At 43.1% G+C, this 26,359-nt stretch overlaps 1 protein-coding gene across 7 annotated transcripts in view; it reads left to right on the top strand.

Moving 5' to 3' along the window:
• Positions 1 to 26,359, top strand: part of LOC126562505 (RNA-binding protein Musashi homolog Rbp6) — a 584,848-nt gene that overhangs the window by 530,747 nt on the left and 27,742 nt on the right. For all 7 annotated transcript variants that reach the window (XM_050219028.1, XM_050219030.1, XM_050219027.1 and 4 more), the window contains 2 exons: positions 24,223 to 24,305; positions 24,391 to 24,475. In XM_050219028.1, coding sequence (XP_050074985.1) covers positions 24,223 to 24,305; positions 24,391 to 24,475 — 168 coding nt within the window. The remainder of the gene's footprint in view (positions 1 to 24,222; positions 24,306 to 24,390; positions 24,476 to 26,359) is intronic.

Here is a 26,359-nt window from a genome sequence, read left to right as displayed (position 1 = left end):
CCACCACAACTATTTGCTGCCGGTTCTTCTAAGCTGGTTTAAAGTAAAAAGCATCCAACACAAATGTTATTAAAAGTCCTTGGTGTACTTCCTACACACATACACGCTGTAAGACGCTTGATGGTGGCAAGAAAAAAAAAGGAACACGAGACCAAATTTAACTTTCCTAAACCACCCGGTCCCACAGCAATTGTGACAATAGCATCTCTGTTGTGGCATTCGCTAAAGATGCAACTGGGAGCAAATTATTTGCTGCTAAAGCTGGAGCTTCTCGGTACCCTTTGAGGCTTTTGTGTAACGAAGGAATATGGAACGTTAGAAGAACATCAAAGTGAGATCATGCTAGTAATGATGATCTATTAATTAAGGTTTTTGAAGTAATTTCAGCACAACTCTTGTTGTCAAAAATTAATTTCGAAATAAGAAATTAAAATCGAGTTGCAAAAGAACTCAGATGTAGTGTTCCAGAAGTAGAAGAATTTATGAAAATGAACCCTCGCCATCCTTCAAATAACAATTACTCTCAGGCCTCATTATTCAAATGCCTTACAAATGTTTTGGTTTGCTTTGCGGTGCTCTGTCTCGCATTATTTGCTTCTCGTAATTGAAACACACGTCGGAATTCGAAATATGTTGTCTCATTTGAAGCCATTCGTGTGTCAATATGCGAAACCAAAGCGGCATGCTAACCCACAAAAACGGAAAGGAAAAAAACTCTCGTTAAGCTCCACGAGAAATGCTCCGGTAGTGCGACATTCGTACTAAATGCTTTTCCACTCCTACAAAGCGAACATTGTTGTGTCCTTGTTGTGTGTGTGTTTTCCTGAGCGCACATTCAATGTAAGGGAAAATAATTTACGAAATAAATCAGTTGGAACAAGTTATTAGTACCATCCGCTTCACAGTCCGTTCGCCCAACGCAATCACTCGCCGGGAACGATTGGAACGAGCTGGAAATTGGAATTTCTTATTGGACACCGCTGGCAAAAGATCCAAACAAATAGCTACCCAAATGAGTAACGGTTTCAATATTTTCTCATCGATCGTGAATCGAGCGTCAGTTTCGTGAGAAGACGGATGAGAATGGTTGGCGGCATTCGGTTGGTTTAATTTGTTTGCTCTGGTAGTGGTGTTGGTTGTTTCTCCACGCACCACCAAAAAAGAAAAGCATTTCTATTTTGTGTTTTGCCTCCTCCCCCATTTTGCCACGGTACAAATTCGTACCAATCGTACGAAGTAATTACACGCGGCGTGCCTTCTCTCCTAAGCAGCCTCTCGGTTGGTTACGCATACCAACTCCAACAGTAGGAACAGAAATTAGAACAACATCCATATTTCATCTTGCTTTACCGGCTCGCCCACAGGATCTCTCGGTCTGATGCAAATGGGTCGCGAGGGTACGCTTTTCCGCGACCGGTTGGTATGCGTAACTAATGGGTGGCAAATGTCGCCAAAACGCGTGCATCAGCGTGTACCGATGACAGGAGGAACAATCTTGAATCGCTTACCGGCGAGCTGCTGAGCTTGCGTCACGGTTGGCGGCACGTTGGGGCATCGTTTAACCAATAATTTACCTTGCCTCTAATCATCAGCAAAACGGACACAATTCTATACCCTTTCCGAAGTCTCCCCCTCGCACAGATTTTCCCCATGGTGGTCATTTACCTTTCGCGAAATCGAAACCACATTCCCGCCCTGGACGACTACGCGCATCCGAATCCGAGAATCCGGCCGGGAGCTTTGCCCCCGTGCACAGCCAACCATAAGTCAATGCCAGAACGGCTGGTGGTCGTCAATAAATAATCACAGCTTGATTTCAATTACCTTTACCTATCATTATTTATGTTATTAATATGTTGATAATTTATATCATCACCTCCCGCTGAGCAGTGCTGGTCGAAGGCCGTTTGCGCGCGTGTGTGTGTGTGCCTGTGTTGCTGGTTGTCGCACAAAAGCGGGAAAGCACATTCGATTTCCAAACACCAAAAACGTGGAAAGGCCTGTATTCTGCCACCGTATCGTAGTTAAACGTGCATGGGTACGATTTGCTGGTTATTTGGCTAGTTTTGCCTCGGTCGGACGAACAGGTGAACCAATCTCGCTTTTCTTGGGCGTCGCCACCATGTTTTCTTATTGCAGTTTGGTGAGAAAATTGATGACGCTTTCCCGACGGCCACACCTGTCCCCGTTTCGCAGCGTAGAAGCAGTTTTGTGGTTGGGCTTAAATCGCTAGAAAATTTATTGTTTGCGTGTTTTGTTGCGTTTATCTTTTTTTTTTTCCTCCCTCCGTTCAGAAAGCTTTTCCATTACGAATTACGAATTACGAATTACGAATAACGCTTTCTTCGCGGTCATAAATCGCACAGTGGGATACTTTTATGTCGGTGCCTAATTTCTTGCTGCCAAATTGGGAGAGTAATTATTGGGGGGAAAATGTGTGTATGTTATAAGAGTTACACGTATAAATTAAGTTCTTTATGCTTATTTGATTTGTCTTGAATACAAAGAAAACTTGAAATTTAATGGACAATGAATAGAAACACCTAACTTTGACAAGTTTGATTTAGTCATTATGACATCCACTTCAAGGAAGTTCAATATAACAACACACGATTCATCCTATAATCGATCGGTAATGCAATCTCCTTGCATGAAACTTTTCATTGCAGAATGATATCATACCAAATTCGTTCATAGTTGTACAGTTTTTGTCCTTTACGATGATCTAATATACTTCTCTGGCGCTGAGGATATGAAAATTGCCAGGATTTCTTATCTCCCTTGAAGAAATCATCTGAGAACTTCTGTATTTTACCTTTTATCAAAATGAAAACGAGTTAAAGACGGTTCCAGACCAATGTTTCGTGACGTTGCTGCAGGAAATTGCGTTTTGCGCCGCACCAATCCGGTTAAGATGAAGTAGAAATGAATCATTTTTAATGGTCACTCGCGGACGAGCATTAGTTTGCGGCGATAGTCTGGTGTACACCCGCCCCGTTAAAGTCCCGGGATTGACGGGCCGAGGACCATTATTTCTCCCTACCCCACAGGAAACCCATACTTTACCTTCTCACTCCTCCCGCTTCTCTCTTCAGTGTCCAGAAAAACGGGCCAGTTTCGTTACAGAATTTAGATGACAGAATTATTGTTCTCACCGACATTTTATTTCTGGTCCCGGTTAGTTGGGCGGATATGGGTGGAAAAAGAAGCACAACCCAACCATTAAGCTGTGGTATGTGGCGTGTGGATCGGCGCCTCCGAACAGGTCACGCAGTTTGTGTCATATTTTAATTAATCATCAAACATGTCACATCCAGATGGAAATGCTACTGACGTGCCATCCGGGGCTTTTCCCGTTTCCCGGCTCCCATACAGACTTCCCCTTTTTTCACACTCACGCACACACACACACATCAAGTGGATTACGAACGGATGGTGGGTTTGAATTTTTGTTTCTTCATTTTCTCCTCCTTCGCTCAATTCACCAGAACATTATCCATTTTATATATATTGTTGTACAAACGTCCACATTGCCCGCCCGACATCTTACGGCCGTTTCTTCCGGATGGTGGAAACACATTGGGCACCAACCAGCTTATCAGTTTCGCTTGCGTGCAGCAAGTCCGTGTGCTCACGGGAGGTTTTTTTTCACGTAGGTGTCACCATTTATTGCAACCGTTTACAATTTATCGGCGACCGATATTGAGCGATCTACTCAATGTAGATGACATTAGGATGATAAATGACTGCATTTTGCACTCGCGTTTCATTGCATGCGGCTGGAGATTATGAAAACTAAAGTGATTACTGCTGGCAGTCCTGCTTTGTGCTGGCGCTGGTTGAATGTAATAAATTTTAATTAAATGACAGACTGATCACAGGCGCTGATAGTGTCAAATCGGGTTTCGATTGCAGCGATACCTAGAGTGATCGAGGTAATATCAATTTTAAGTGAGTGAATGATTTTTTTTACAAATGAATTGCTTGTACTTTTCAGCCGTGTTATCAACTATAAAATAGTGTTGTATGTTCTAATAATTGTATTGATGAACAAGTCTAACACAAATTTGTGGGTAATAGTTTTAAATTTTCCTATTTTAATCGTGCTAATTCGCAGCCCATCAAACACCCACTCATATCAGCGAATCGAGCAACCATACGAAACTCAGAACATCTCACGAAGGTCAAACATTACAATGTGTTCTGGCCGATTACAGCTCTCAAGAAGTACGCACACTTTTGTTAGCACTTGGCAGATGGGCCAAAAATCCACCAGGAACACCGTACTGCAAACAAAAAAGCATTAGCTTCACATTCACCCACGTTGCAGCAGCGGCATCGAACCGAGAGGATCATTTTTCAAAATCAAATCAAAATTGATTGAAGTCATGCCGCTCTGTGTGTCCCAAGCAAGTGGATGAACGTTGGTGGAGCCCTGTAGGAAAGAATTTCCTGCCGCACACTACTTCCTTGCTCGGCAAAGCATTGGAAAGAGATGCTGTTGCCTCTCGTAACGCTCGCTCGTTGCATTATGAACGAAACCGGAAAAACGGCTCACCTCGGCTGCGGGTGAGAGATTCGGGCACAATCTGTATCCGGCATGTGTTCTGTCTGGCTGAGATGTTCTGGTGAGTTGGTGAGATGGGGCGTACAGACTTATCGTTTCTTCCACGCTGTTTGCAGTGTGGTGGGAGGCAAATCAAACCTCTTCCTCGCATCGGAAAATGTTGGGACTGACTTTTTGGGGCGAATTTTCCTAAACCGTCGCCCCGCTATTCCGCAAGCCAGTGAAACTCCTCGGACCGGTTATTGATGGTGAAGAAACCAAGAGCACCAACAAAAAAAATAAAAAGAATGAAAACTCGGTAGCACAACATATGGCAGCTTTGGGTGCTACGATCCATTTTTTTCTCCCACTCTCTTGCGTTGGGTTCTTGTGTTTTTGTTTTCGCACCGAGCAACTCAGCCCACGGGTGAAAAATGCCCTCACCACTGGATGAACTGTGTGGCTAGGATTCGCATATGATGGCAAACGATTGGGTGTTGGAGCTTGCACTTTGGAAAACATTTATCTTATTCGACAGATTTTGTGGTGGAGAGATGGAAGACCGAACCGAACCCAACCGGTGGGCCAACAAGCAATTCGAGAGTGTTTTAAAGTCAAGTACGGTGAATCGGTACGACCCAGTCCGGGTGGTCCGGAATGGTGGTAGCTATGGAAAACTGTCCAACGTGTTGGCACCGTGCGTTTTTGTGCCTTCTGTCAGAACAGTCAAATTCACACAAACTGCATGGCATCGGTATTCCCGGGTTACCATCTGTCTCTTGCTGTTGACCTGTTTTTGGGCAGGGGTATAATGGGAAGAGGGGAACGGGAGGAGACCTTTTGTCTTTTTCCGTGTTCGTCAAAGATTTTGGTTTAATGTTGCTAGATTTTCCATTTTGTTTTTCCTTTTTTTGGGAGGGGGGGTTTTTGAGCGAACTGGTGCCAAATTGATGATGATGAAATAAAATATGACGGGCTGGGGCTTGCTCGAAAGATGGATCGATGGGTTAATAGATGGATGGTTAATACGGTTTGATGTGCCTTTTCGATAAAACATGCGATTTTTTTTTTATTTTTTTTTTTTATAAAGCATACAGTAGAAAAAATTTGAATATGCACGTACTGTTGGTAGACGAAAATGTTCGTTCAGTAAAACGGGCTTTAGAAAAATCAATAGCACTCGTAATATTTAAGATTATTTCTAATTTGTAATGTTCTTCGACATTTATTTTTTAGAGTAGCAAATTAAACTAATATTTAAATGCTTTTAATCGTGTGTTACCTAACTCCTGTTTAGCAAGAGATTATTCCACATCCAGCCTTTAAAAGCACAAACGCAACTTCCCTTCTTTACAATCGAATATGCCATACCATTTTTGCCATCATTAGTGAAATGTACCCGCCAAACAGACGAACGCTCAAGCATAAAAGCAGCGTACTACTTGTTATGGGCATATTTTGTCCAACAGGGTGCAAAGCTCCCCACATCCACTGCAAAACACAGTGCTTGAGTTGTGAACTCAGAAAGCTTACACTCTTTCCTTCCCGTTGCCCAGAAAACAACCCTTTCAGATTTGTATTTCACCCTTTTGCAACCAACGCTGCAAACCGGGAGCATAAAAATGCACCCGTTTTCTTGCAAATGCAAGTTACGCTGAGTCAAGCATTATTCAAATTTTTAACCTTCTCGTCCTTTAACATCACCCCATTTAAAACTGGGTATCCAACAGGCAACGTCGTCGAGGCTTACGACGGGTGAAGCGATAAATCGCACGGGTTAGTAGTGGAGACTGCAGCTAAAATTATTGCCGTTTTGTTGAGCCTCAGGCGAGCTGAGGCGACTGATTATGCGATACATCGTTTGCACTGGCATCAAGATGCATCTCCTATATCACCGCTTAAGCAGCAGCACGGGAACACCCTTTTGCTGGCAACGTCCCGAGTCCCGATAAACACTAGACCGTCGTACACACTACACACGTGTACTGGCACTCAGCAGAACAACGCATGTGCTTGCAACACATCAAGGGGTCCAACATTATCCCCGGGTCGAACGATAACGGCATGGCTGAAACGTGTGTGTGTGTGATTGTGTAAAAGCAACCGGATGTAAGAACGACAAAAGCAACAGAAGAAAAGAAAAAGAAATGAACACACACACACACACATTCACAAACGATCCCTTACAATAATGCTAAATGCGCCCATTTTCAAAACGGATTCTTGCCGCATGCTGCCTGCAAAAGCAAGGACGAGCCACAGACCACTGGCAGAGTCAGAGCCCATGCACACTCTAATGATAATCATTTGTCGTCAACGTGATTATTATGCTGGTAGTACGACGTTCGTGCTTCCGGTGTGCGGCCTGGTCCTCCAGTTGGTTGTTTCGCGCAAAGTTTTGGCCTCTTTTTTTCCCCCTCCGGCATGCCAACCAACGCTCTAGCCTGCCGTCCTAACGCCGACAATGACTTCCGACCGGCTGTTAGTAGTTTGGTTTCGGTGAAAAGCGCCGGGCGTTTTGTTGTGCTTAAATTACGCGTGTAGCAAGAGCATTTGGAAGTGTGGATAGCGATTGCTTCTTTTTTTTCACTCGATTTAGTAGTCTCGTTGTTTTTTTTTTCTGATGTGTAATCCTTCAAAAAATGGACCAAAAAAGCATTGTACGAGCATTGTATACAGAGAGAAAGAGAGAAAAAAGGCGAGGAAAGCGAAGAAAAACAGCTTGACGAGTGTTTTATAAACCTGACATTATAATATGCTTTTGCAGTAAAGTGCTCGCAACGCAAGAAGCATGCCTTTGAACATGATTGTACGCGAAATATGCATAATCCATCCTGTCACCAAGCAGCGAGAATCAATTTATACAGCATCAGCTTTAACCAACTTGTACATCATGATGGCACCAATGTATTTTATTATTCCTCTCAGGCGAAACACCTTCTGAGGTACTTTATGACCCTAGTTTACTCGGCAGTACAGTAACAAACACTGAACTACAAATAATCTCCCGAAAAGCAACTGTGTAGCAACTTTTATTTAGAACCAAACTTTTGCACCTTTTTTCCTTCGTATTGGACGTTAGACCGGGCACCACCAAGCGTGTTCAAGGTGGCCACTCCGAAACCCGGCAAACCCATAATTCATCCTAATTGGGCAATGTATATTCCAGTGTCATACGCCCGCAAAACAGTTCCATTTTCCAAAATTCTACTACTTGGTGCTTCCCCGTAAACTGCCGGTATCTGTAGCGGAAAAGTTTGCCGCATGTTTCCTACATGTCACCTGGTCAGGTTTTTCGTTCTGCCAGGTTTCGCCCTTTTTTCGCTCCCTCGCTAGAAGTAGCAAAACGGATCGTCACCCGGTGGCTTTCCGAGCGGCAAACCACGACGGGAGTAGGACATCCATTCGGCCAAAGTGAATGGCATTAATGTTTATCCATTTTTGCTCACGTAGCTCACCATCCAACACGCTGGTCAGTGGGAAGAGACTGGACGTGGGACGAAAACGAAACTTTGCTCTGCGCGAACGAATTGTTGTTCGGGATTAATAATCCGTACCGGTCCAACCTACGGGCGCAAAAGTTCTACGCGGGTTGCTCGGTGGATGACGCATCGTTTTGGTGACGTTTTGCTGCCCAAACAGCTCACAACCGATGTACCGGTGCTGCGTTGGTGCTCGTTAATGTTATTTAGAAACATTTCTATAAGATTAAATTTCATAATAATTTATGCCTTTGTGCCAAGCGCTTCTGCTGTACACCCACAGTGTCACGGATGGTGTTTTTGTGCTGAGTTGAGCGGTTTTTCCTTTTTTTTTTTTCAAACGAATCAAACGAAAAATTCCCAACATTCTTACCTTGCTCGCTCGTACAAGAGAGATATGTATGACTGTGATTGTTGTTTTACTTTACTTCTTTGTATAAGTTTTTGTCGTGTTGCTGGTGGATCATCAAACCAATACAAGATTCATGTGTACGCGAAAGTAAATTGTTATTTGTGAAAAATGTAGCAGAACTCGTAGATTCTTCTGTTCCGTCCTGTGGTTTTGAGCATGGTCGCTGGATTAGATATGATTGAAGAGAGACAAAGGAAACTATTGAACATATTTTGGTGTGTGGAACTCAGTTAAAATCAACCAAAATATTAGGGATATTAAAAATTTATTCTATTTTTCCTGAATAAGTCCATGAACCAATACTCATTGCTATAAAATCGAGTACGAAAGACTTCAATTGATTTAAGGAACGAAACTTTTTTCCATTACTAACCCTGTTTATTCAATCTTCTATCATTTCAGGTAAGCTTGAGATAATTGAAAAATTCATGACACATAAAAAGGTAAATTCGTTAAATTTGAGACCATACTAGATAAAAATACATTTACTGAAAATTGAGTATTGGAAATTGGAAGCAATACGCGGATAGAAAGCTTAAAAGCTCTGCAAGATACAACATTATAAGTACCGTTTTCAAAGCAATTCGATCTGTAAGTCCCGAAAAGGTAACTAATTTTCAGCTCTAGTACCATCACTTAAACGTCAATTGAAATGGGAAAAGTATCGTAACGAAGCATCCCTGTGCTTTCTCGACTCCTTTGGTGTTGTTATTTACCTTTTTCGCTAACACAAAAAGGATACGAAAGCTGCTAGCTTAATTAACGAAATGAAGACATATTCTAATCAGCTTTCTACCCCTTACAATTCACACATGCATTGTATGGCACTGGCACACAACAGCTTTTGTAAGAAGATTTCATCACTTAGCTGAGCGCTGAGGACAAAAGGGCGCAATAATACAGTTGGCGGGTTGGGGGAAGGAAACGCCACGGCACTTAAGAATTAATTTCTCCAAGAAGAAAAACTGCTGCTGGTTGTACTAACCCAGCGAAGTGGCATGGGAGGAAAAGTTTGATTGACGAGACACACCGTACAACACCGACCGGTGACCAACGTGACTGTGCAAACAGATGCGTCCTGGTGCTGTACACGGTCGACCCCTAGATAATGGAGCGTGTGAGAACATTTATCCCCCAAAAGAAGAATGGCCCTCCCTTTTGTGCAGGTGATGTGGTAGAATTCTAGCCGAACGATGGGTAGGGAAACGTACATTTCGCAGCAGGATCAAAACTTGAGATTTGTCTTTCGACTTTACACCTTCTTTTGGCCCGTGATCTGTTTGTGTTTTGCAGTCCCTACTGTCTGAACTTTCCTCTCTCTCTCTCTCTCATTCACCTAACTAAGCTGATAAGATAAAGACAGATAAAAAATTGTACGCTTGGACCGGGGAATTATCTTGCTCGGCTTGTACTTGTGTCATTCGGCAAACAGAAGTCGAAAGTTGAAAAAGATGTTTGCAAATAAAACATATCCATTCTCCGTCGGTGCTGTTGAACATTTTGGGTGTGGATCTGATTTACCAAAACCTTACGCTCATCGTCACACACTAATTACGTCGACTGTTTCCTTCTGAATCTAATTCCGTTGCCGCGCAACACAAATATACGAGCGTCCTTAGACAAACAGAGGCGTAAGCAGCTGTGCTAAGCGTTGCTAGAAAAATTAACCATATTCTTTACGCACTGTTGAGACTGGTTTATGTAGGCCTGTGTGACGACTTCCATCCTCCTTTCTCGTCAACGAAGCGATTGAGGTGGAAGAAATGTTTTTTTCCGTACTTTTATGTATTGTTTAGGCATCCTTCTTCAACCGGATTCGACCGGGTTGGCAGGGGTAAGCAACGTGATTTTTTTTTTTGCACACCAAGACGATCTCGTCGCGAATGATTCGCTCTATCCTGTTTTACAACCGAGTGAAAGGACATTTGTTCGAGGTTTTTTCAAACTGCTCTTCAAGTCCATGGAAGAAGGTGGATTTTTCTTTTCTACAGGTATTATACATACTTTTTAACACTTACATGCTAGCGAATGCACACTGTTGCGTTTGTCAGTAATATCCATACTGAAAACATGCGCACACCCGGCCTTCTTTTGTTTGGTGAATCCATTAGTCCAATGAAAATCGTCTTCTCGGGGAAACATTAGCGGATGCAAAAAGGAAAGATGACGAGCACGAACAGAGCGCTTTTCTGTTTTACAGTTTTGAATGTGTGCTTCCTTGTTTTGTTTTTGTTCCCATCTCGTCACTATCACGATGTCACTCCGGCACTGAATCAACCCGAAGAATGATACGATGGAACAGGAAAAAGGAAAACTCTCAACGGCACGATTATCGTTACGAGAGGGAAAAACATAACGGAAAAAAAGGTTTACTTCTGATGCTCCAAATGACTCATCAGATACGATGAGTGTATTAAAAAGTAGGCAACAACCAACTTATGTACGATTTTCATTGCAAAATAGATAATGCGCAAAAACCGTTCAAGGAAAGCAGCAAATATTTTTCACTAGTCATTTTGAGAGTACTTGCGCCTCCATTATCAATTCTTTGCGAATCCATCGAAGTGTCTATCGTGGGAAAAAATCGGTATCCCTTTATAATTACATTTGAACCCAAAAATATGATGATGGAAAATTAATGAACAGTTTGCCTGTTTATCTGCTTCTATCTGGGCCAATAAACATCATGGATGGTGGTTACAAGCAACACAAGGTTGAGGCGAAACAAAGTTTGAAAAAACATTTAAAAAAAAGAAGATGAGTCATTGCAAAATTTACACTCGTGAACTGGCCAGTAATTCAAACATTCTTAGCCTTCGTATTTTCAGCAGTTTATTATAAGCTTATAAATTCTCCTTGTGAACCAAAAACATCGATTAATCTGCCATTACCAGCCATTTTCCTGTTTTTGGCCATTAACGAATGCTTGCCGTTCCTTCCCAAAAAAAAAAAAAAAAAATCCAAAACACAACCCTCACAAGCAATTGACAGCCATATGTCAACCTGGCAGTGAAAGCGACCGTGTGACGATTGAGCACAGCTCTTAGCTTCGGTTTCTCCAACTTCGTTCGTATCCCAAAAAATAAAAAACAATCCGCCCCGCGCTTTTGTGTCCGTTGTCAGAGACAGATGAAATGACGAATGTACGCAGCAGCATTTGTGTTTGTTTTTGTTTTCAATTTCTTGACACCCAACGGGCCCGCCCAGCCACTCATCTGCCACCGACACACAGGACAGATACTGCGTCGCGCTGTGGCGTCGGCGAAATATATTCGGGAAATCAATTTATCAACCCCGAAAAGCTGGTTGAATTGAATTTTAAATTCAGTTCCACCCTAAAAAGTGTGCAGAGTTGCAATAAGCTACATACCGATTCGCACTCGAGAGCGGGTGTGCGTGTGTGTCCTTCCTAGCGCTTCACAAAAGCTGACGAAGCTTGCAAATGTTTGCTAAATTGCAATCGCCTTCGATTCGCGTCGCGCCCTCTTGATGCTTCGCGAACGCGGAGAAAAAGATTGATGTACACATCAATATTCGTTCGCCGGTAGAAGGTTGGAGTTGAAGTTGGCACGCGTAGAAGATGAGCTTTTTTGCCTTCTTCTGTTGTTGTTATTTTTGAGCGGTGAGGTCCACGTTGACTTTGACGCCAGCGTAGCAGCGTGTGAGTGTGTGTAATCGTAATACTGATGGAAGTAAAAAAAAACGCTTTGCAAGATCCACTTCCTTCCATGAGAAGGGAGAAACAGTAAACCGAGGACGGATTCGAAGCTCGATTTGCATTCCATACGAATCCGTCAACCGTGCACTTCGTACCGGTACAGTGGTTCGTCCTGTACTGTTCTGTTGCTGGTCTTCGTGCCCTGTGTGCTGATGTGTGCATTTCTCGAAACTGCAAGTCTCTGGTGACGATTGACCGAGTCCTATTTCGATGTCCGGGTTGCCGAGAGCAGCGAAGAGTTTGAGGATCATGTTGTTTCTACGTGGTGTGTTTCGCCAAAGTGCCAAACCCTGTGCCCTTTCGGTGTCACGTTGAGGATGAGTCAGTCCGCTCACGTTACTGGAGAAGCTGACGATGATGATGATGATGATGATAGTTGGAAGCTTCGATTGGTTTTGAACCCACCAACCGGCTAGCAGCATCAACGCCTAAGTCTCGTAAGTCGTCGTCTCCGTAATGCTGTCAGGAAATCGTTTACGTACGTGCGTCCTTCATCAGTTCATCACGGTGCCCGGGGTAGCAACGATTGTTTCCAATCCGTGTGTTGTTTTCTGTGCACCTCGGGCAAAGGTAGTACAGTGGACATTTGAAGACATTCCTGCGGACTCGCACGTCATCATTCGCCGGCACTGGCATGCATTTCGGTTCCGTACATCGGAATGCAATTGTGAAACGTTCGACGGATGGACGTGCCGTAGCGAAATCGTACTCGCGATCCTTCAAGCCAGATCTGTCAACAGCGCTGTCGCACCGTGTCGCACCCATCGTAAGGAATGTGTGTGGTGCCCGTCACGCTGATGAACGATAAATCATCGATGAAAGTGTTCATTTTAGACGCTGGTGTGCGACAAGATGAGTTTACTGTTCGCCCGCTGACAGATGCAAAATTGACACCGGTGGGTGAAGGATTGAACATCTTACCGGCTACCCAGCCGACTAGAGACGATGTTCTGCACCGTTAAGACAGAGCGTGGTGAATCGCACGGTCAACGTTTGAACGGTGACATCAAACGGGAAGGTGGTGTTGTTTGGTGATCTACCCACTCACCGCAAGAACCGATTTTCGGTTGCATATCGCTTCTTAAAAGCTTTTTGTATCGTGACAAGACAACAGAGGATTGATGGCAGACAACGGGATCAATCGGGTTATAAATGATAACCACGCTTGGCGTAAACGTATCGCTAAGTGCACACTTCCGATAGGAAGCTTACTGACGCCCGGTCAGTAATCAGTTTGATTGTTTACGTACCAGTTTTAAGCCCCGCAGAGATACAATTGTTGTAGTACATAAAAGCGTAAGTTAGATTCACATAGTTTAATCCTACCGCACACACTACCGGCAGGAAAATCAACTCCCATGCAATCGCCTCCCTCCCGATGTTTACAGATTTTATGTCCCGAAAATCCCTGCCGCGAATGAATCCCGCAAAGGCCACAACGGACACTGATTGACAGCTTGATTGACTGGCTGGCTGATTGATGTTTACTGAGCAACCACATATTTTCCCAAAAAAAAAAAAACCCCAGAAACTTATCGCTCTCTATGACATGGTGGCGCTGTGAGACTACGATATTTGGATTTGAGGGAAGCAGGCCATCCGTTTTTTTCTTCACCACCATTCACCCCTTTTGCGGCGAGAGTTGGTGATCGATGGTGGAAAAGAATTCGACAGCTGAATACAAGCATGATGTAATTCTAGCACGAGGTGTTTCTTATCTTCCTGCTCGCCGGGTTTTCGTGCCGGGTGAAACGGGAAGCGTGAAAAGGGGAAGGGGAGGAACCTCGTTGAACTACTATTACTCAGCAAACCATTTGAGTACGAACTTAAACTGTCAAACTCTTTCGCTCCGTTTTGGACACGTGACATGCCGTACCAGGAGCTTTGGCTCAGAACCGATAGATTTGACAGAGTTTTTCGGAAATTTTGATAAGAAAGAAACGCATGGCAATTACGATTTTTGCAAACTTTTCGAAAGGTGTTTTAATGTTACTTCTTTTGAATGCTGTCGTGGGTACTGGTATGTGTGGTATTGTTGTGAGAATTACAAAAGAGGATTTTATTCCAACTGGGAGGATATTATCTTCAACGTCTTACGTTGTTTCAAAATGGCTCTCGTTCAATGGAGGAAAAAATTATCTTGAAAAGAATTTATTTTTAGCCTTTATCAGAGTCCACATCGGCCATTTAACTGTAATTCTTGGAAAGTACAGCATAAAAAGCTCGGTAATAGGCGCACGTGCTATTTTATTTTTGTTTGCTAAACTCTAGACTCTTTGTGTCTCTTTCATTCAATATAATAAAAATATTTGATGAGCGTTTATGCTTGATGGGTCACTTTCTTCGATGCGAATAAGGCTAAATTGTATTGTATCTTCAACACATGGTATTAGGATCACTTTAAGCCATTTATGGTGTGCCCGAAACATCACAAAACACTATTTGTTAATTTGGCACATCCTCACCCCATTGATACGGCTTTTGCTAAAGTGTCGGTCAGCGCTTCCCGGGCAATTCATCTAAACTAACGAGCCGTTTAAAGCACAACCTCAAACTCCATCACCATTACTGGTTAAGACTCCAACCTCGGGCAAAGGGCTAGGAATGCACTATTACCCTGGGAAAAAAGCAGATCTTATAAAATGGCATGTACCAAGCTCCAAGAAGCACAACCAGGAACCGCGACAGATGTCGGCAATGACATTTTAATGCTCTTACTTCTCGTTAGCTTTTCCTGGTACTTCCCCCGCCCAACACCTCCTCCTGTCACCAACCCCAAAAGTGTGTCTTCGCTTCGCAGGCGGAAAAGTATCCGTTTTTTTTTCAATCTTTCTTTTTTGGCCCACCCACCAATCGTCTCGAGCGTTGGATTTTCAAAAGTGTGCGCACAGCAAACTTTCTCGCGCGTCGCTTCCATGGCGTAGGTGCTCTTAACGCTCGCCAAAATGAATGGTACTTGTTTGTGCTGTGCAAAGCACTCGCCGTCTGCTGCCATTGCAAGCACCGAATGAAATGCTGGTAGCGGGTGCACAAATATTTCCCCGGACCCGAATGTTAGACGCGCCCGCTTGGTTTGGTCTTTTAGCTGGCTCAGGAAATTTCTTCATATTCCGCTTTCGCTCACCAAGCGCACCGGTGCCCGCACGCGCTCGTGCTCCCTGCGCGATCGTGTACCAGCGTCACCGGCTGCTGGTGTGCTGGTGAACTTTGACTCAAACTGTCATTTGACGGATGCCCGACTACTACTCGAAGAGCGTGCCTGAATGGGCCAAGCGTCTGTCCTCGCACATCCCAAACGTTGCAAGCAAAAATTATGACTACATCTACACTACCTTTTTGCCACACGTATAAAGCAGTCGGCAGTGGCAGCGTGGAACAGCATAAATCTCCAAAAATAACCGCGCACCGCAAAGGAGAACTCCGTACCGTCCGCGGAAAACCAACGTTTCGAGAAAATTGCAGCGCATCTTAATTGTACACTTGCTTGTAGTATTTTTTCTCCCTTTTGAAGGATGAAAAAGTAAAATCTTTTCCCACGCTTTGCTGTTTCCTGCTCCCGGCCGAAAGTGTCCCCGGTCCACAACAGTGCTGTTTTGCCAAAATTGCAGCGCTAAAATATTTACCACATCAACTTCATCCGAATCCTGCTGTCGACCACTTACGCGTTCGCGCTGCTGCCACTGTCACTGGCTTGTGTGGGAGGGGAAAGAATGGGAGAGGCAAGTGGGGAGGGGGGAGGGAGGTTGGGTACAAACTCCACTGTAAGAAACAAGAAAACTTTAACATAATCTTTAAGAACAACAGCGAAATCTGTTACACCAACAGAGGGAGTCGTACATTTGGCAGCCGCCTGGCACCGTTTAGTCTATTCAAAGTGTGAGGGACTGTTTTGTAGGAAAACCAGAGAGAGAAAAAGAGAAAAATTATAGAGCTCCAACGTTGGACGCTGCTTTCTTTTTACATGAAAAAAGTTTTTAAGCGACAGGGAAAAGGGATTGCCTATTGCAAAGTAATTATCTAAATGCTAAATGCAATCGAAGTTTTAAATAATATGGTTGAAGTTTTAACTCTTAGATGTTTTTTTTAAATGACAGAAAAGCTTTTCTTTTTCCTTCAAATAGAAGCTTTTCATACGATCAATTTTTGGGATTTTTACAAAAAATAAAATTTTACTAATGACAATACGGCACTGGACCGTCATAATCAATTGTAAATATAATTTTACTAATGCAACTTTTGCTATTAAAGCGTCCGTTTGCCTCCAATGTTTTATGCAATGCAACAAGTTTATAGAATTTATCAATTAGCATGTTTGTACATTGCTGAATAGCCTTTTCCCAGAAGACTTTGCAACAATAACCTTTTTTGGATACGTGGATAAGTGGATGATTTTCAATGCAATTTTTATCACTTTTTTCATTATACTTCTTTTCATGAAGCGACATTCCACTAAATGCAAAAGCAAAGTTTTTCAATCAAAGATTTAAACACTCACAAATTATCTGACCCATTTAGATCAATTGTGAGCCTTGATTTCGATGCAGCACTTGACAAATGTCAACCTATTTGATCCTACTTGCGAGCTCAAATGAAACAAGAAAAAAGAGCAATTTTTATCTTCATCGCATCGCGTAAATGAAAATAATAAAAAATCTGCTACCCTGCAAGAGAGAATAAAACGCGAAAAAAAACCCGCACACAACACCAGACAACCAAACATTTACAGCCTTCAAATGCGCGTCCAAAAAGGGGGAAAAAGAGAGCCGGTCGGTGCAGCAAGCATGTAGACAAGATAACATGGGAATGATAATACATCACCGTCATCCAAAACTTCCAAACCCCGGTCCCGTTTACCATTGAAGCATACCGCTTTCCTACGGCCCAAACACTGATGCACATCAATCGCTTGGGAAACTCATCACTCTGGGTTTCGCTTTCTTGCACGCTGGCATTTGTTTCATGGGCGATTTTTTTATTTTATTTCGGTCTTGCTTCCGTCGTTTCAATGCGCAGATTCAGGGAAGAAGGGGGGCCCCAAGATTCCAAAACCTCACGAGATGTGCGGATTTTAAATGAGCATCATCCATCGCATCATTACGGAAGAGATAGCGTTAGTTATTTTTGTTATTATGAATTTTGAGCACGCTACACTGAAGCTCGACAAAAGCCCCACCAAACCGAGCCGACGGTCGTTTTGGGTGTAGGGGATTTGGGGGCGGCAGCTTGATACGGATGGAATGCGCTCGGCAAAAGTTGTACAATTTAACCAATCGACTCGGACGTGCACGGCGCTGAGGCGAGCCTGAGTGGAACGAACGGATCGAGAAATTTTACAGAGTGCCCATCAGCTGGCTGGCTGAATATGGGTGAGAGATATCCATCGCCTTTTAATGGCCACTGGGCCAACGTTGATGGCGTACAAAAGCAGAAACAGTATGGACTAGGGTGGGGTGTGTGTGTGTGCGTATGTAGCTCAAAAATCTATCCCGACTCGACCTGTACTGTGTAGATGGATCAAGTTTCAACCATTCGAAAAGTTTTGATGTATCTTTAAACTTAATCCTTTACGAAGCGTTTGGCGAAGCGTTGGTTGGAGCTGATGCGTCCTTCATTCACGCAATCGTGTGTGTGTGCTAGATGTGCCAGATTGGGACGAGCGAGAAGAAAAGCCCGCATGTTTTTTTCATCAAATTCACTTTAGCTAATGCTTCTTTGTATGGGAATTCTTGTTTTTCGAAACTCCCCAACCCCCTCCCCCAAGACGTAGAACTCATCATAGCCCGAGAACAATGGGGTATGGCAGAAGCAGAAAACCCACTGCCAAGTGCAAGAAATGGGGCGAAAACTTTTCAACTCCGCCATCCTCCATTCATCGCTCAAGTTCAGTGCAATAGATAGCGGACTTTTCAAAGGATTGGCCGAGTTTTCCCACAACCCACGGGGCCCGAACAAAACAAACAACTCCAGTAATCATCCGAAACGGATCCCCTCCGACAGGGAGGTGCGTGTGTTTGTGGGCGGTGGCTATTCGTAAAACCTTCCCGGAGCACAATTGAGCGAAAGCAATCAATCGAAAATTGCTCCATCGAACCGTAGGGAACCTTTAGATGATGGGGAACTCTTGGAGTGGGAGAAAGGGGCGGTGTTAAACTGCCTGGCGCTGGACTAACCCTGCACCGGCGAGCCTTGGGAGAAATTTATTACACCGTCCATCCATATAAATTGCTCCGAGCGCTATGAGCAGAAGCACTAGCTCCCTGTGTACAGTCATCTTGAAGCTCATCCACGGCAAATGAAACATACGTACAGCGAAGGATGGAAGGAGTAGAATGTAAAGGATCGGGGGATGGCTTACAGTTTTAATCCTGGTAGCGATAAAATTGTTTTGATTCACCTTCTGCACCGGGCCGGGTGCACATAAAATCATTACAATGATACTTGGCTTGACAAAGTAGAGCCAAAGTCCATTTGCATGATCAGCTGTAATCGAAGACACAATTGCCGATTATCGTATTGAAGGTAAATTATACAGTACGAATTGCTTGCGGATCTATTAAAGAAATGAAAAACATAAACAAGATTGCTAACTTCTAGCTATTTTAGTCGATTTCGCACAAAAAAAAGGAACTCTGGAAATCTAAAATACGAAACATAAACTCTTGGCCAAAGTGAAACCGTTTTACGTCATTTAACATAACGCCTCGCCGAATCGAACCAGCAATCATTATTACTTGGAAGCTGAAATGGAGCAACAGCAACGAAAGGGGCGAAAAAAAAACAAATCCTCCCCCCTTACCTTCCACTCCATACTCAGCACACAAGGAAGTAAATCTTCTTCGACAGCCAAACGCTTCCATCGGTGGGACCTAGCTCCGGAATCGATAGCAAATTTCAGCATCATTTAATTTTAATGATCCAATTTATTTTTTTTATCTTCGCTCCTGCTCTTCGCAAACAGCGCACACTGTTTGTGGCTTTTCCGTACCACCGTTTCGGCGAACGAACCACGCTGCTGAAAGATGATATTTTCCCTTTTCCGAGGGTTTGAGATGGGACTGCTTCTTCAAATCCACAGCTAGATGGCTGCTTATATGAGTGGTTTGTCGCGTGGCGTATACGGTCTGTGAAGGAATTTTTTTTATTCGTATCACTTTACTTTCGGTGTAAGCAGTTTCCACTTGTCATTGATTTGTTTCCATCTGGCGGACGTAGGAAAGAAAAAAACAACAAACGCCCAACCTTATTGCGTTTACTTTGTCGGTCATCACTGTCATCAGGTTTTATTTGTGGATTGGAATCCGTTTTCAAAGGTGACTTAAAAATTGATTATCGATGACATTGACGATGATTTCGGTGACATGCTGCTGTGGGTGCTGTGCGGTAGATCCAGCAGAGTGGTTTCAATAAACGAGTGAATCAGTATTTTACACAGTCGGATGAAGGGACAATGACAATTATGTTTGGGTAATGACCAAAACCTACCGATAAATAAGCACATCCGTAAATTATTTGATTTAATTTGAGCTTTATTTTTATTCTAATTTTCATATCAAATTCTTTTCCATTGGAAGGCGTGTTGCTGTTTTCAGTAATCGATTTGTTCAACATTCAACTAAACATTATTATTATTTCACAGCGAAAATGAACTTTAGGTGTCGACACCTAGCAAACTTAACCAGGATAAATACAAAAATAAATAATGATGAATCTATTAGCAAATGTAATGTGCTAAAGAACTTGCTATTCAGTTTACCAAGATTTCTAAATAAATTCTATCAATAGGTTGTATATAGCTTCTGTTCCAAAGAAGTGTCGAAGCTTAACAATTTTTTAACTTAATTTCTAACTTAAACTTAAATGTTTTTCTGTATATCTTGTGGTAAACGTTTGCAACCATTACTTAACACCCAATTAGCAAAGTTTCGCTAGATTCAGTCTAGTCTCCGATATTTCAATTAAAGATTCCACCGTTCGACTCAATTTTTGATCTTTTTCCATTACTAGAATTCATGTACACTTTCTTATGAGAAGCACAATTCCACGCATTCCTTTCAATGATTTGCTTGTTTTATTAAATTTATATGTTTATCACTATCAACACCTTACATAATGCATTGGTTATCAAGGTTGATGTGAGATTTACCTCTAAAGTTAAATATTATTTGAATTAACGAAGGAGCTCACTGGATAAACACACATTACTTGGCGCTACAGAATTTGAACTAAACAAAACGCAAACGACGCCAACGAACGGAACGACTCCAACGCTGCATTGGTTTTACTTACGCAAACTTTGCCGCGTACTTTCCACCAGACTTGAGAATATTTCTCAAAGTTAACTTTTCATCAGTAAACTTCAGTATTTCGTCATGCTTGCGCTCGCTTTAAAGTATGTCAAATCAAAATTAAATGCATAAATATCCCTTCATAATTTGCTCTCCAAAAAATGCCTTTCCAATAGCCTTCATGCATAGATCCTATGCCACATACTAGTTTCTTCCCCCCGACTGAAGCATAGATGAAATGCAATTTTTATCCTCGTTCGACAAACAGCACATAAAACTGGCATTCTCGTACCACTAAATTTAATGACACTTGCAACACTTTCACCGTAAGATAAAGAAAACTGTTTCCCAGTCCCCGCGTATAAGTAGCCTTGAAGGAGCTGCCCGGCTGGCCCGGTTTAGTTCGCCCCGTTTGAAACCCATCGGTTAGGATCCGTTTGTCTAAGTGCATAAAAATGCAAAATGCTTTTGTTCTGCACGGTTGATTTTCATGATTTTTCTCAACACGTTTTCAAAACGGTGGAATGAGAAAAGAACGGATGAAAAAATACACATACACATACGTACAACGAAGGCAAGGCACCCGGTGCCCGGCTAGACAATTGTCTAAAAAGTAGTTATGTTATTTTTCGTTCCGTTTTTTTTTTTCTTTTAGTACCTTTTTATTGCAAAAACCCGTTGCATCTTACGCTTCATATTCTCATTCGATTGAAAGCATTTTTGCGAGTGCAAGTGAATGAGAGTTTTTGTGCTTTTGTGTGTGTTTGTGTGTATGTGTGTTTAAAGCCGCTGCAGCAAAAAGGAGCGAAGCGAATGATTCTTTTTAAATTGTTTGCATTCGGAAAACGGGACCGTTAGCAAATGGCGACCAAAATGGACCGAACCAGTGTGTGTCTGCATGTCTAGGAGAGAGAAAACTAACCATTTTACCTCGTACGCCGGACGCACCCGAGTATACGGTTTTGAGTGTATTGGAGCCAGGCCAGAGGGAGTTTTTTTCCCCCCACTCAGAATTCATACGAGTGAGTAGGTGGATGGGAAAATGGTTCGCATGAATAAGTAACAAATAAGCAAAAGAACCGTGAGACACACCGTGGAAATGTGAATTTAAAAGCCAGAAAAAAATCATCACACACGTCGAAATGAAAGCCAGTTGCGTAATGCTACCCGTGGAAGCCCATCGGTGTCCTTTCTGTTTTCTTGTTACATTTTCCGACTGGCTCTACCGATGCTGCTGCTGCTATCAGCGCGAGCTGTAAGGATAAAACTCAGTGCTTACCTTCTTTTTGCCGAAGCTTGCAAGGTGGAGCTGAGGAATGGCTGGCTTGAAGCACACGACAGTTCGCAAAACCCTTCGCTTCTTGCATCGTGTTCGTTGGTGCAAAAGCGGTGCAAAGCGCGGGCGAAAAAAAGGAATCCTCTAAACATACTTTTTATTGTTGATAAAAGCAATTTTCTTTACACGACAGAGAGCTACAACAGTGACTTCGCCGTGCTTTGATAGTAGCAGCACTCGAAAAAGGGTTTCCTCTTTTTTTTTTTTTTGTTATCCGTTGTGCTTGATTTGTTTTTCCTTTCCTTTTTCTGTGAGGATTGTGCGTTTTTTTCGTCTTCTTTCTCTGAACAGCTTTTCGAGATTATTCTTTCATGTTGCATCGACTGAACATATTTTTTCCTCTGTGTTGTTCCCTCATATTGTAGAAGCATATTTGACTCACTGTTTTTCCTCTCTTTGAAGGATTCGTACATTAAAAAGCACACGCGCAAAAGCTTTTCGTAAGCTCCAACTTCTACTGTGATATTGCAAACTTTGGATGAAGTGATAATTTTTGTTTCTCAATCAAAAAATCAAGCTCTCAACATTAACATTAACATTAGACGAGAAACCCGATTAGTTTGAATAAATCCGGTGGTCCGGTGGTGTTAGGGGCAGCAGCGTTAGTTTTCAAACGCCAGAACCGGGAATCAAATCCCATCCGGACCGTCCCCCGTAGGGAGGATTGACTATCCAAGTACGTAGTATCGTCAAGTCTAGTAAGCCATTTGATGGCCAGTGTGACCTTAAAGGTTCATCAAAGCAGAGTTAAAAAGAAAAGGTAGGAGAAATTTGATGGCAAAGCTAATATTTATTCATTTGTTTTGTTTAGATACATTGTACACATTATTTTTTCGTGCACAATACCATGATTTGTCGATTAATTGATAAACTTTGTTCAGAAAAATTACTTCCCGCCTCGATCAAAAATCAAGATCAATCGAACGTTTGTTCGTGCTTCACCCGAAACAAAAGGTCACCTTTATTCAAACCACAAGTACACCACTAAGATCGTCTTCCGGTCAAGCATCATCATTACCATCGAACCCACCCGAAATGTGTATCGATTTGCAAACAAAACATTTACGCAGTGAAAAGAACAAGATAAAATCTTTTATTTCGTTTCCAAACCTGTTTCTCGATTTTTGTGGCTTCCAAAGCTTCCAGAACCGGAGCTTAATTTACGAAGCCAAGAATGTTCGTTGCGCACGAGACGCAATGAGTGATGGGTTTTTGTGGCAAGGAGGAAATTGAAGGAGTTCCCGAAAATAATAAAAAAACGCAAAAAACGGAACCAATTCCTACCGGCGCGTAGAGTTAGGCAAATGAGAAACAAATCAATTCAAGTGCTGTGGTATAAAATGTGGAAAGAAAAATATACACTATTTACTTCTAGCTTTTTCCCATTGAAAAGAAAACCCCCGGTAATGGAAGGCAACGGAAGGACGCCGGAAGCAAGCAAGCACCCGGAGAAACACGACGAAAAAAGCAAAGCACAAGATTGCATATAATACAGCAACGAAGGGGCCCGCTGATGGCGACGGAATCATAAATAAAACAAGCGACATAATTTTCCCACTTTTCATTTCACCTTCTGATTCTGATTATTTCGAGTTTTCTTTCACTCTCTCCTTCACCCTCACACCATCTAAGTAAAGGGGAAGCGGGAAGGGGCAGGATTTTATCGACATGAAGTGGAAGGCACCCCCTTCCTTGCCGTTTTCTTGTCGCTTGATTATAATTTCCCAGCCCTCTTGCCTCTTTTTCTCTATTCTACGCTGTGGAAAAATTCTGTTTCAGTGGCGGCTAGGAGCATGCTTTTCCCATCGTGCGGAAAAATCACAGCAGTGCGCGGCTTTTTCATTCCTTTGCTATCTTAATTTATGCGCTTCCACAAACCACACTCGATGCTAATCGGGGCGAAACACTGGCTAGGGAAAGTAACAGAGAACGGCTGGCCCACGAAACACGTTTAATTAGAGTAAGCTTTTTTCGTGATTCGTTTCCGGTGAAATAATAATCGGATTGTTTCTCGCCACCCACCCTTCTAGGCCGGATGCGGTGGGTTTCTTTTGTCTTGTTTTTATTTTAACAGCACAATGCATAATAAGGGGAGAAAGCGTTAGAACGAAGAATATACAAGTTAGTTGTTTATTGATGATTAAGTGACATACTGAAGAGCTTACAAGGAAATTAAAATAGTCATTGTATTGGGGAGTAAATGCTTGAAAGCATTACTTTTCATATCATTTGCAGCAAATTTCCAAGAGAATGGAATAAAAGTTTCAATAAATAAAGGCTTTATAATTATCATGAGGATAGAAAAAAAGAATGAAAAGTAATAATTACTCTATAAATAAGCGACTAAGTGTAATAAAAAATGTATACATTTTTTTATAAAAAATATGTTTAACACCATCCGTTAACACTTTCCTGTTTGCGTTCTTTCTATTCTCCTCCACAGGCTTCGGATTTGTGACATTTCAGAGTGAAGATGTAGTGGACAAAGTTTGCGAGATTCACTTTCATGAAATCAATAACAAAATGGTAAGCATTAAAACCCATTTTTCACCCTACGCACACTAACCAATCACGGACAAAATATCATCCTTCTTTCTCTCCCTTACACCAGGTCGAATGTAAAAAAGCACAGCCCAAAGAAGTGATGCTTCCAGCGAATCTGGCCAAAACGCGCACCGCCGGGCGTGGGACATACGGTGAGTTTGTAGTGTTGAGCGGTGCAGGTCCCTCTTCCAGCTCGCTCGGGTCGGTTGGCCCCTCCACAAGCTCGACAGTCGGCTCCACGTTGCGCTATGCCCCTTACCCATTGCCCGCCACAATCACGAGCCAGCAGGCGGCTGCGGCCGCCGCAGCTGCTGCCGCTGCCGCCGCCACAACCACCCACATCTTGCCCCTGTCCGCCGCCGCTGCCGCAGCTTCGGCCGCCACTCCCTCGCTCCTACAGTACGCAGCGGCTGCTGCCGCCGCCAACGCCAACAGCTCGCAGCAATCGGCCGCCCTGGCGTACGAACATTCGCTCAAGCGGCTGCTGGCAGCAAATGCGGCGGCGGCCGCCAATGCACTGCGGCCACATCCGGCTGCCGTGGCCGCCGCTGCCGCTGCCCATCCGGTGGCGGCGGCAGCGTCCGCTGCGGCTGCCGCCCATCACCACCATCATGCAGCCCACCACCATCATCATCATCAGCCTCGAGCCACGGCCACACTAACCTATCCGATCGGAGATTTGCTGGGGGCGCAGGGTCTTGATTTGGCTAGCATGTATCCGCTACAGGCAGCTGCCAGTCTCGGTCTCTGACAGCCAACAACCACCATCATACAGGTGCAGCGGCCTCAGTAAATTGATGGGTGCCCCTTTGTTCTGGCAGCTTGTTGAAGGCTGAAATTGAAGAACGGATTCAGCGTATTGATTTCCCTTTTTGTGACGAGCTTTCAATCGAACGAAGACTTGCCAACCGTAGACAATGGTTAGATTTTTCGAACAGCTTATGTAGCGAGCAAGTGCAACAGACTTCAATTCATTCCAGTTACTGTAGGGTAACGTCATCGCCACCAATATATGCAAAATGCTGTGACCTGACCTTCGAATCGAGACCACTAGTAGAGTGTGTAGTGTATGCTCAACACCCCAACCGACGAGTTAGTCGCGATCGGTGTGCGAGTATTGAGTAATCAGTTCTTAAGTAGTCTCTCGTGCCACTTTTATAGGGTGCAGAGATATTTTTTACCAACCGTAGCCCTCGCATTCGGCGAGAAGATTAGAGGAAACAGACCACGAATTCTGCATCCAGCAGGTATCCACAGTACAAAAGAGCGATTTTTATCAGCTAGGACTCTTAACATACTTAAACCAGTTTTTTTTTTTGTAGTAGCACTAGAGAAGATTTTTTTGCAACAAAACCTATCAACCAACCAGCCAGATGACCTGATTCGGTTTAACGCATTGCGCGAACTTTTTCCTTCAAGAAAATTATTCTAGTTACACTACTTCTACTCGGTTCATCAAATCATCATAAACATCCTTTTTTCCCCCATACTGTGCCAACCAGTTCGTCTGATTAAAAGGCAAAGCACTACTGCTACGGTGTGTATGACCTTTACTTTAGGTATCTAACACCTTCCCCGAACAGCAATAACTCGAGATCCCAAATGGGAACTGAATCGAATGAATGGCATCATCATTCCAACGCTACGCTCTCGTGAGATTTCTTCAACATTCTTTTGGAGTGTTTCTTTTCGTTTCATTTGTACTCTTCGGCCATGATTTCTTCAGTGGAATCTTCACTAGCCATTTGGATTCGTACGCTGTTTGGGAAAAGTTTTTTAATAAACCCAAAGACTACCCACCAGCCCCTTCGAGCTGGAGGATTCTTCACTGTGTTTGGCGAAAACCAATACGCAAACCAGTCTCATCAGCCACATTCATTAAATCTTTCGGATAAAAGGCATCGGTGGAAACATTTCCTCTTCTAGTTTAACTAGCCACTGCTGGTCACTTTTCCCGCTTTGCTGCCGAATTGATAGTATGAAGGGTGCCGCGTAAAAAGGTTATAATCTGATTATATGTTGTGTTTTTATTATTT

This window comes from Anopheles maculipalpis, chromosome 3RL (genome assembly GCF_943734695.1).
Source record: "Anopheles maculipalpis chromosome 3RL, idAnoMacuDA_375_x, whole genome shotgun sequence".
Lineage (NCBI taxonomy): Eukaryota > Metazoa > Arthropoda > Insecta > Diptera > Culicidae > Anopheles > Anopheles maculipalpis.
The sequence above is the reverse complement of the archived record's forward strand: the minus strand, read 5'-3'. Positions and strand labels throughout refer to the sequence as shown.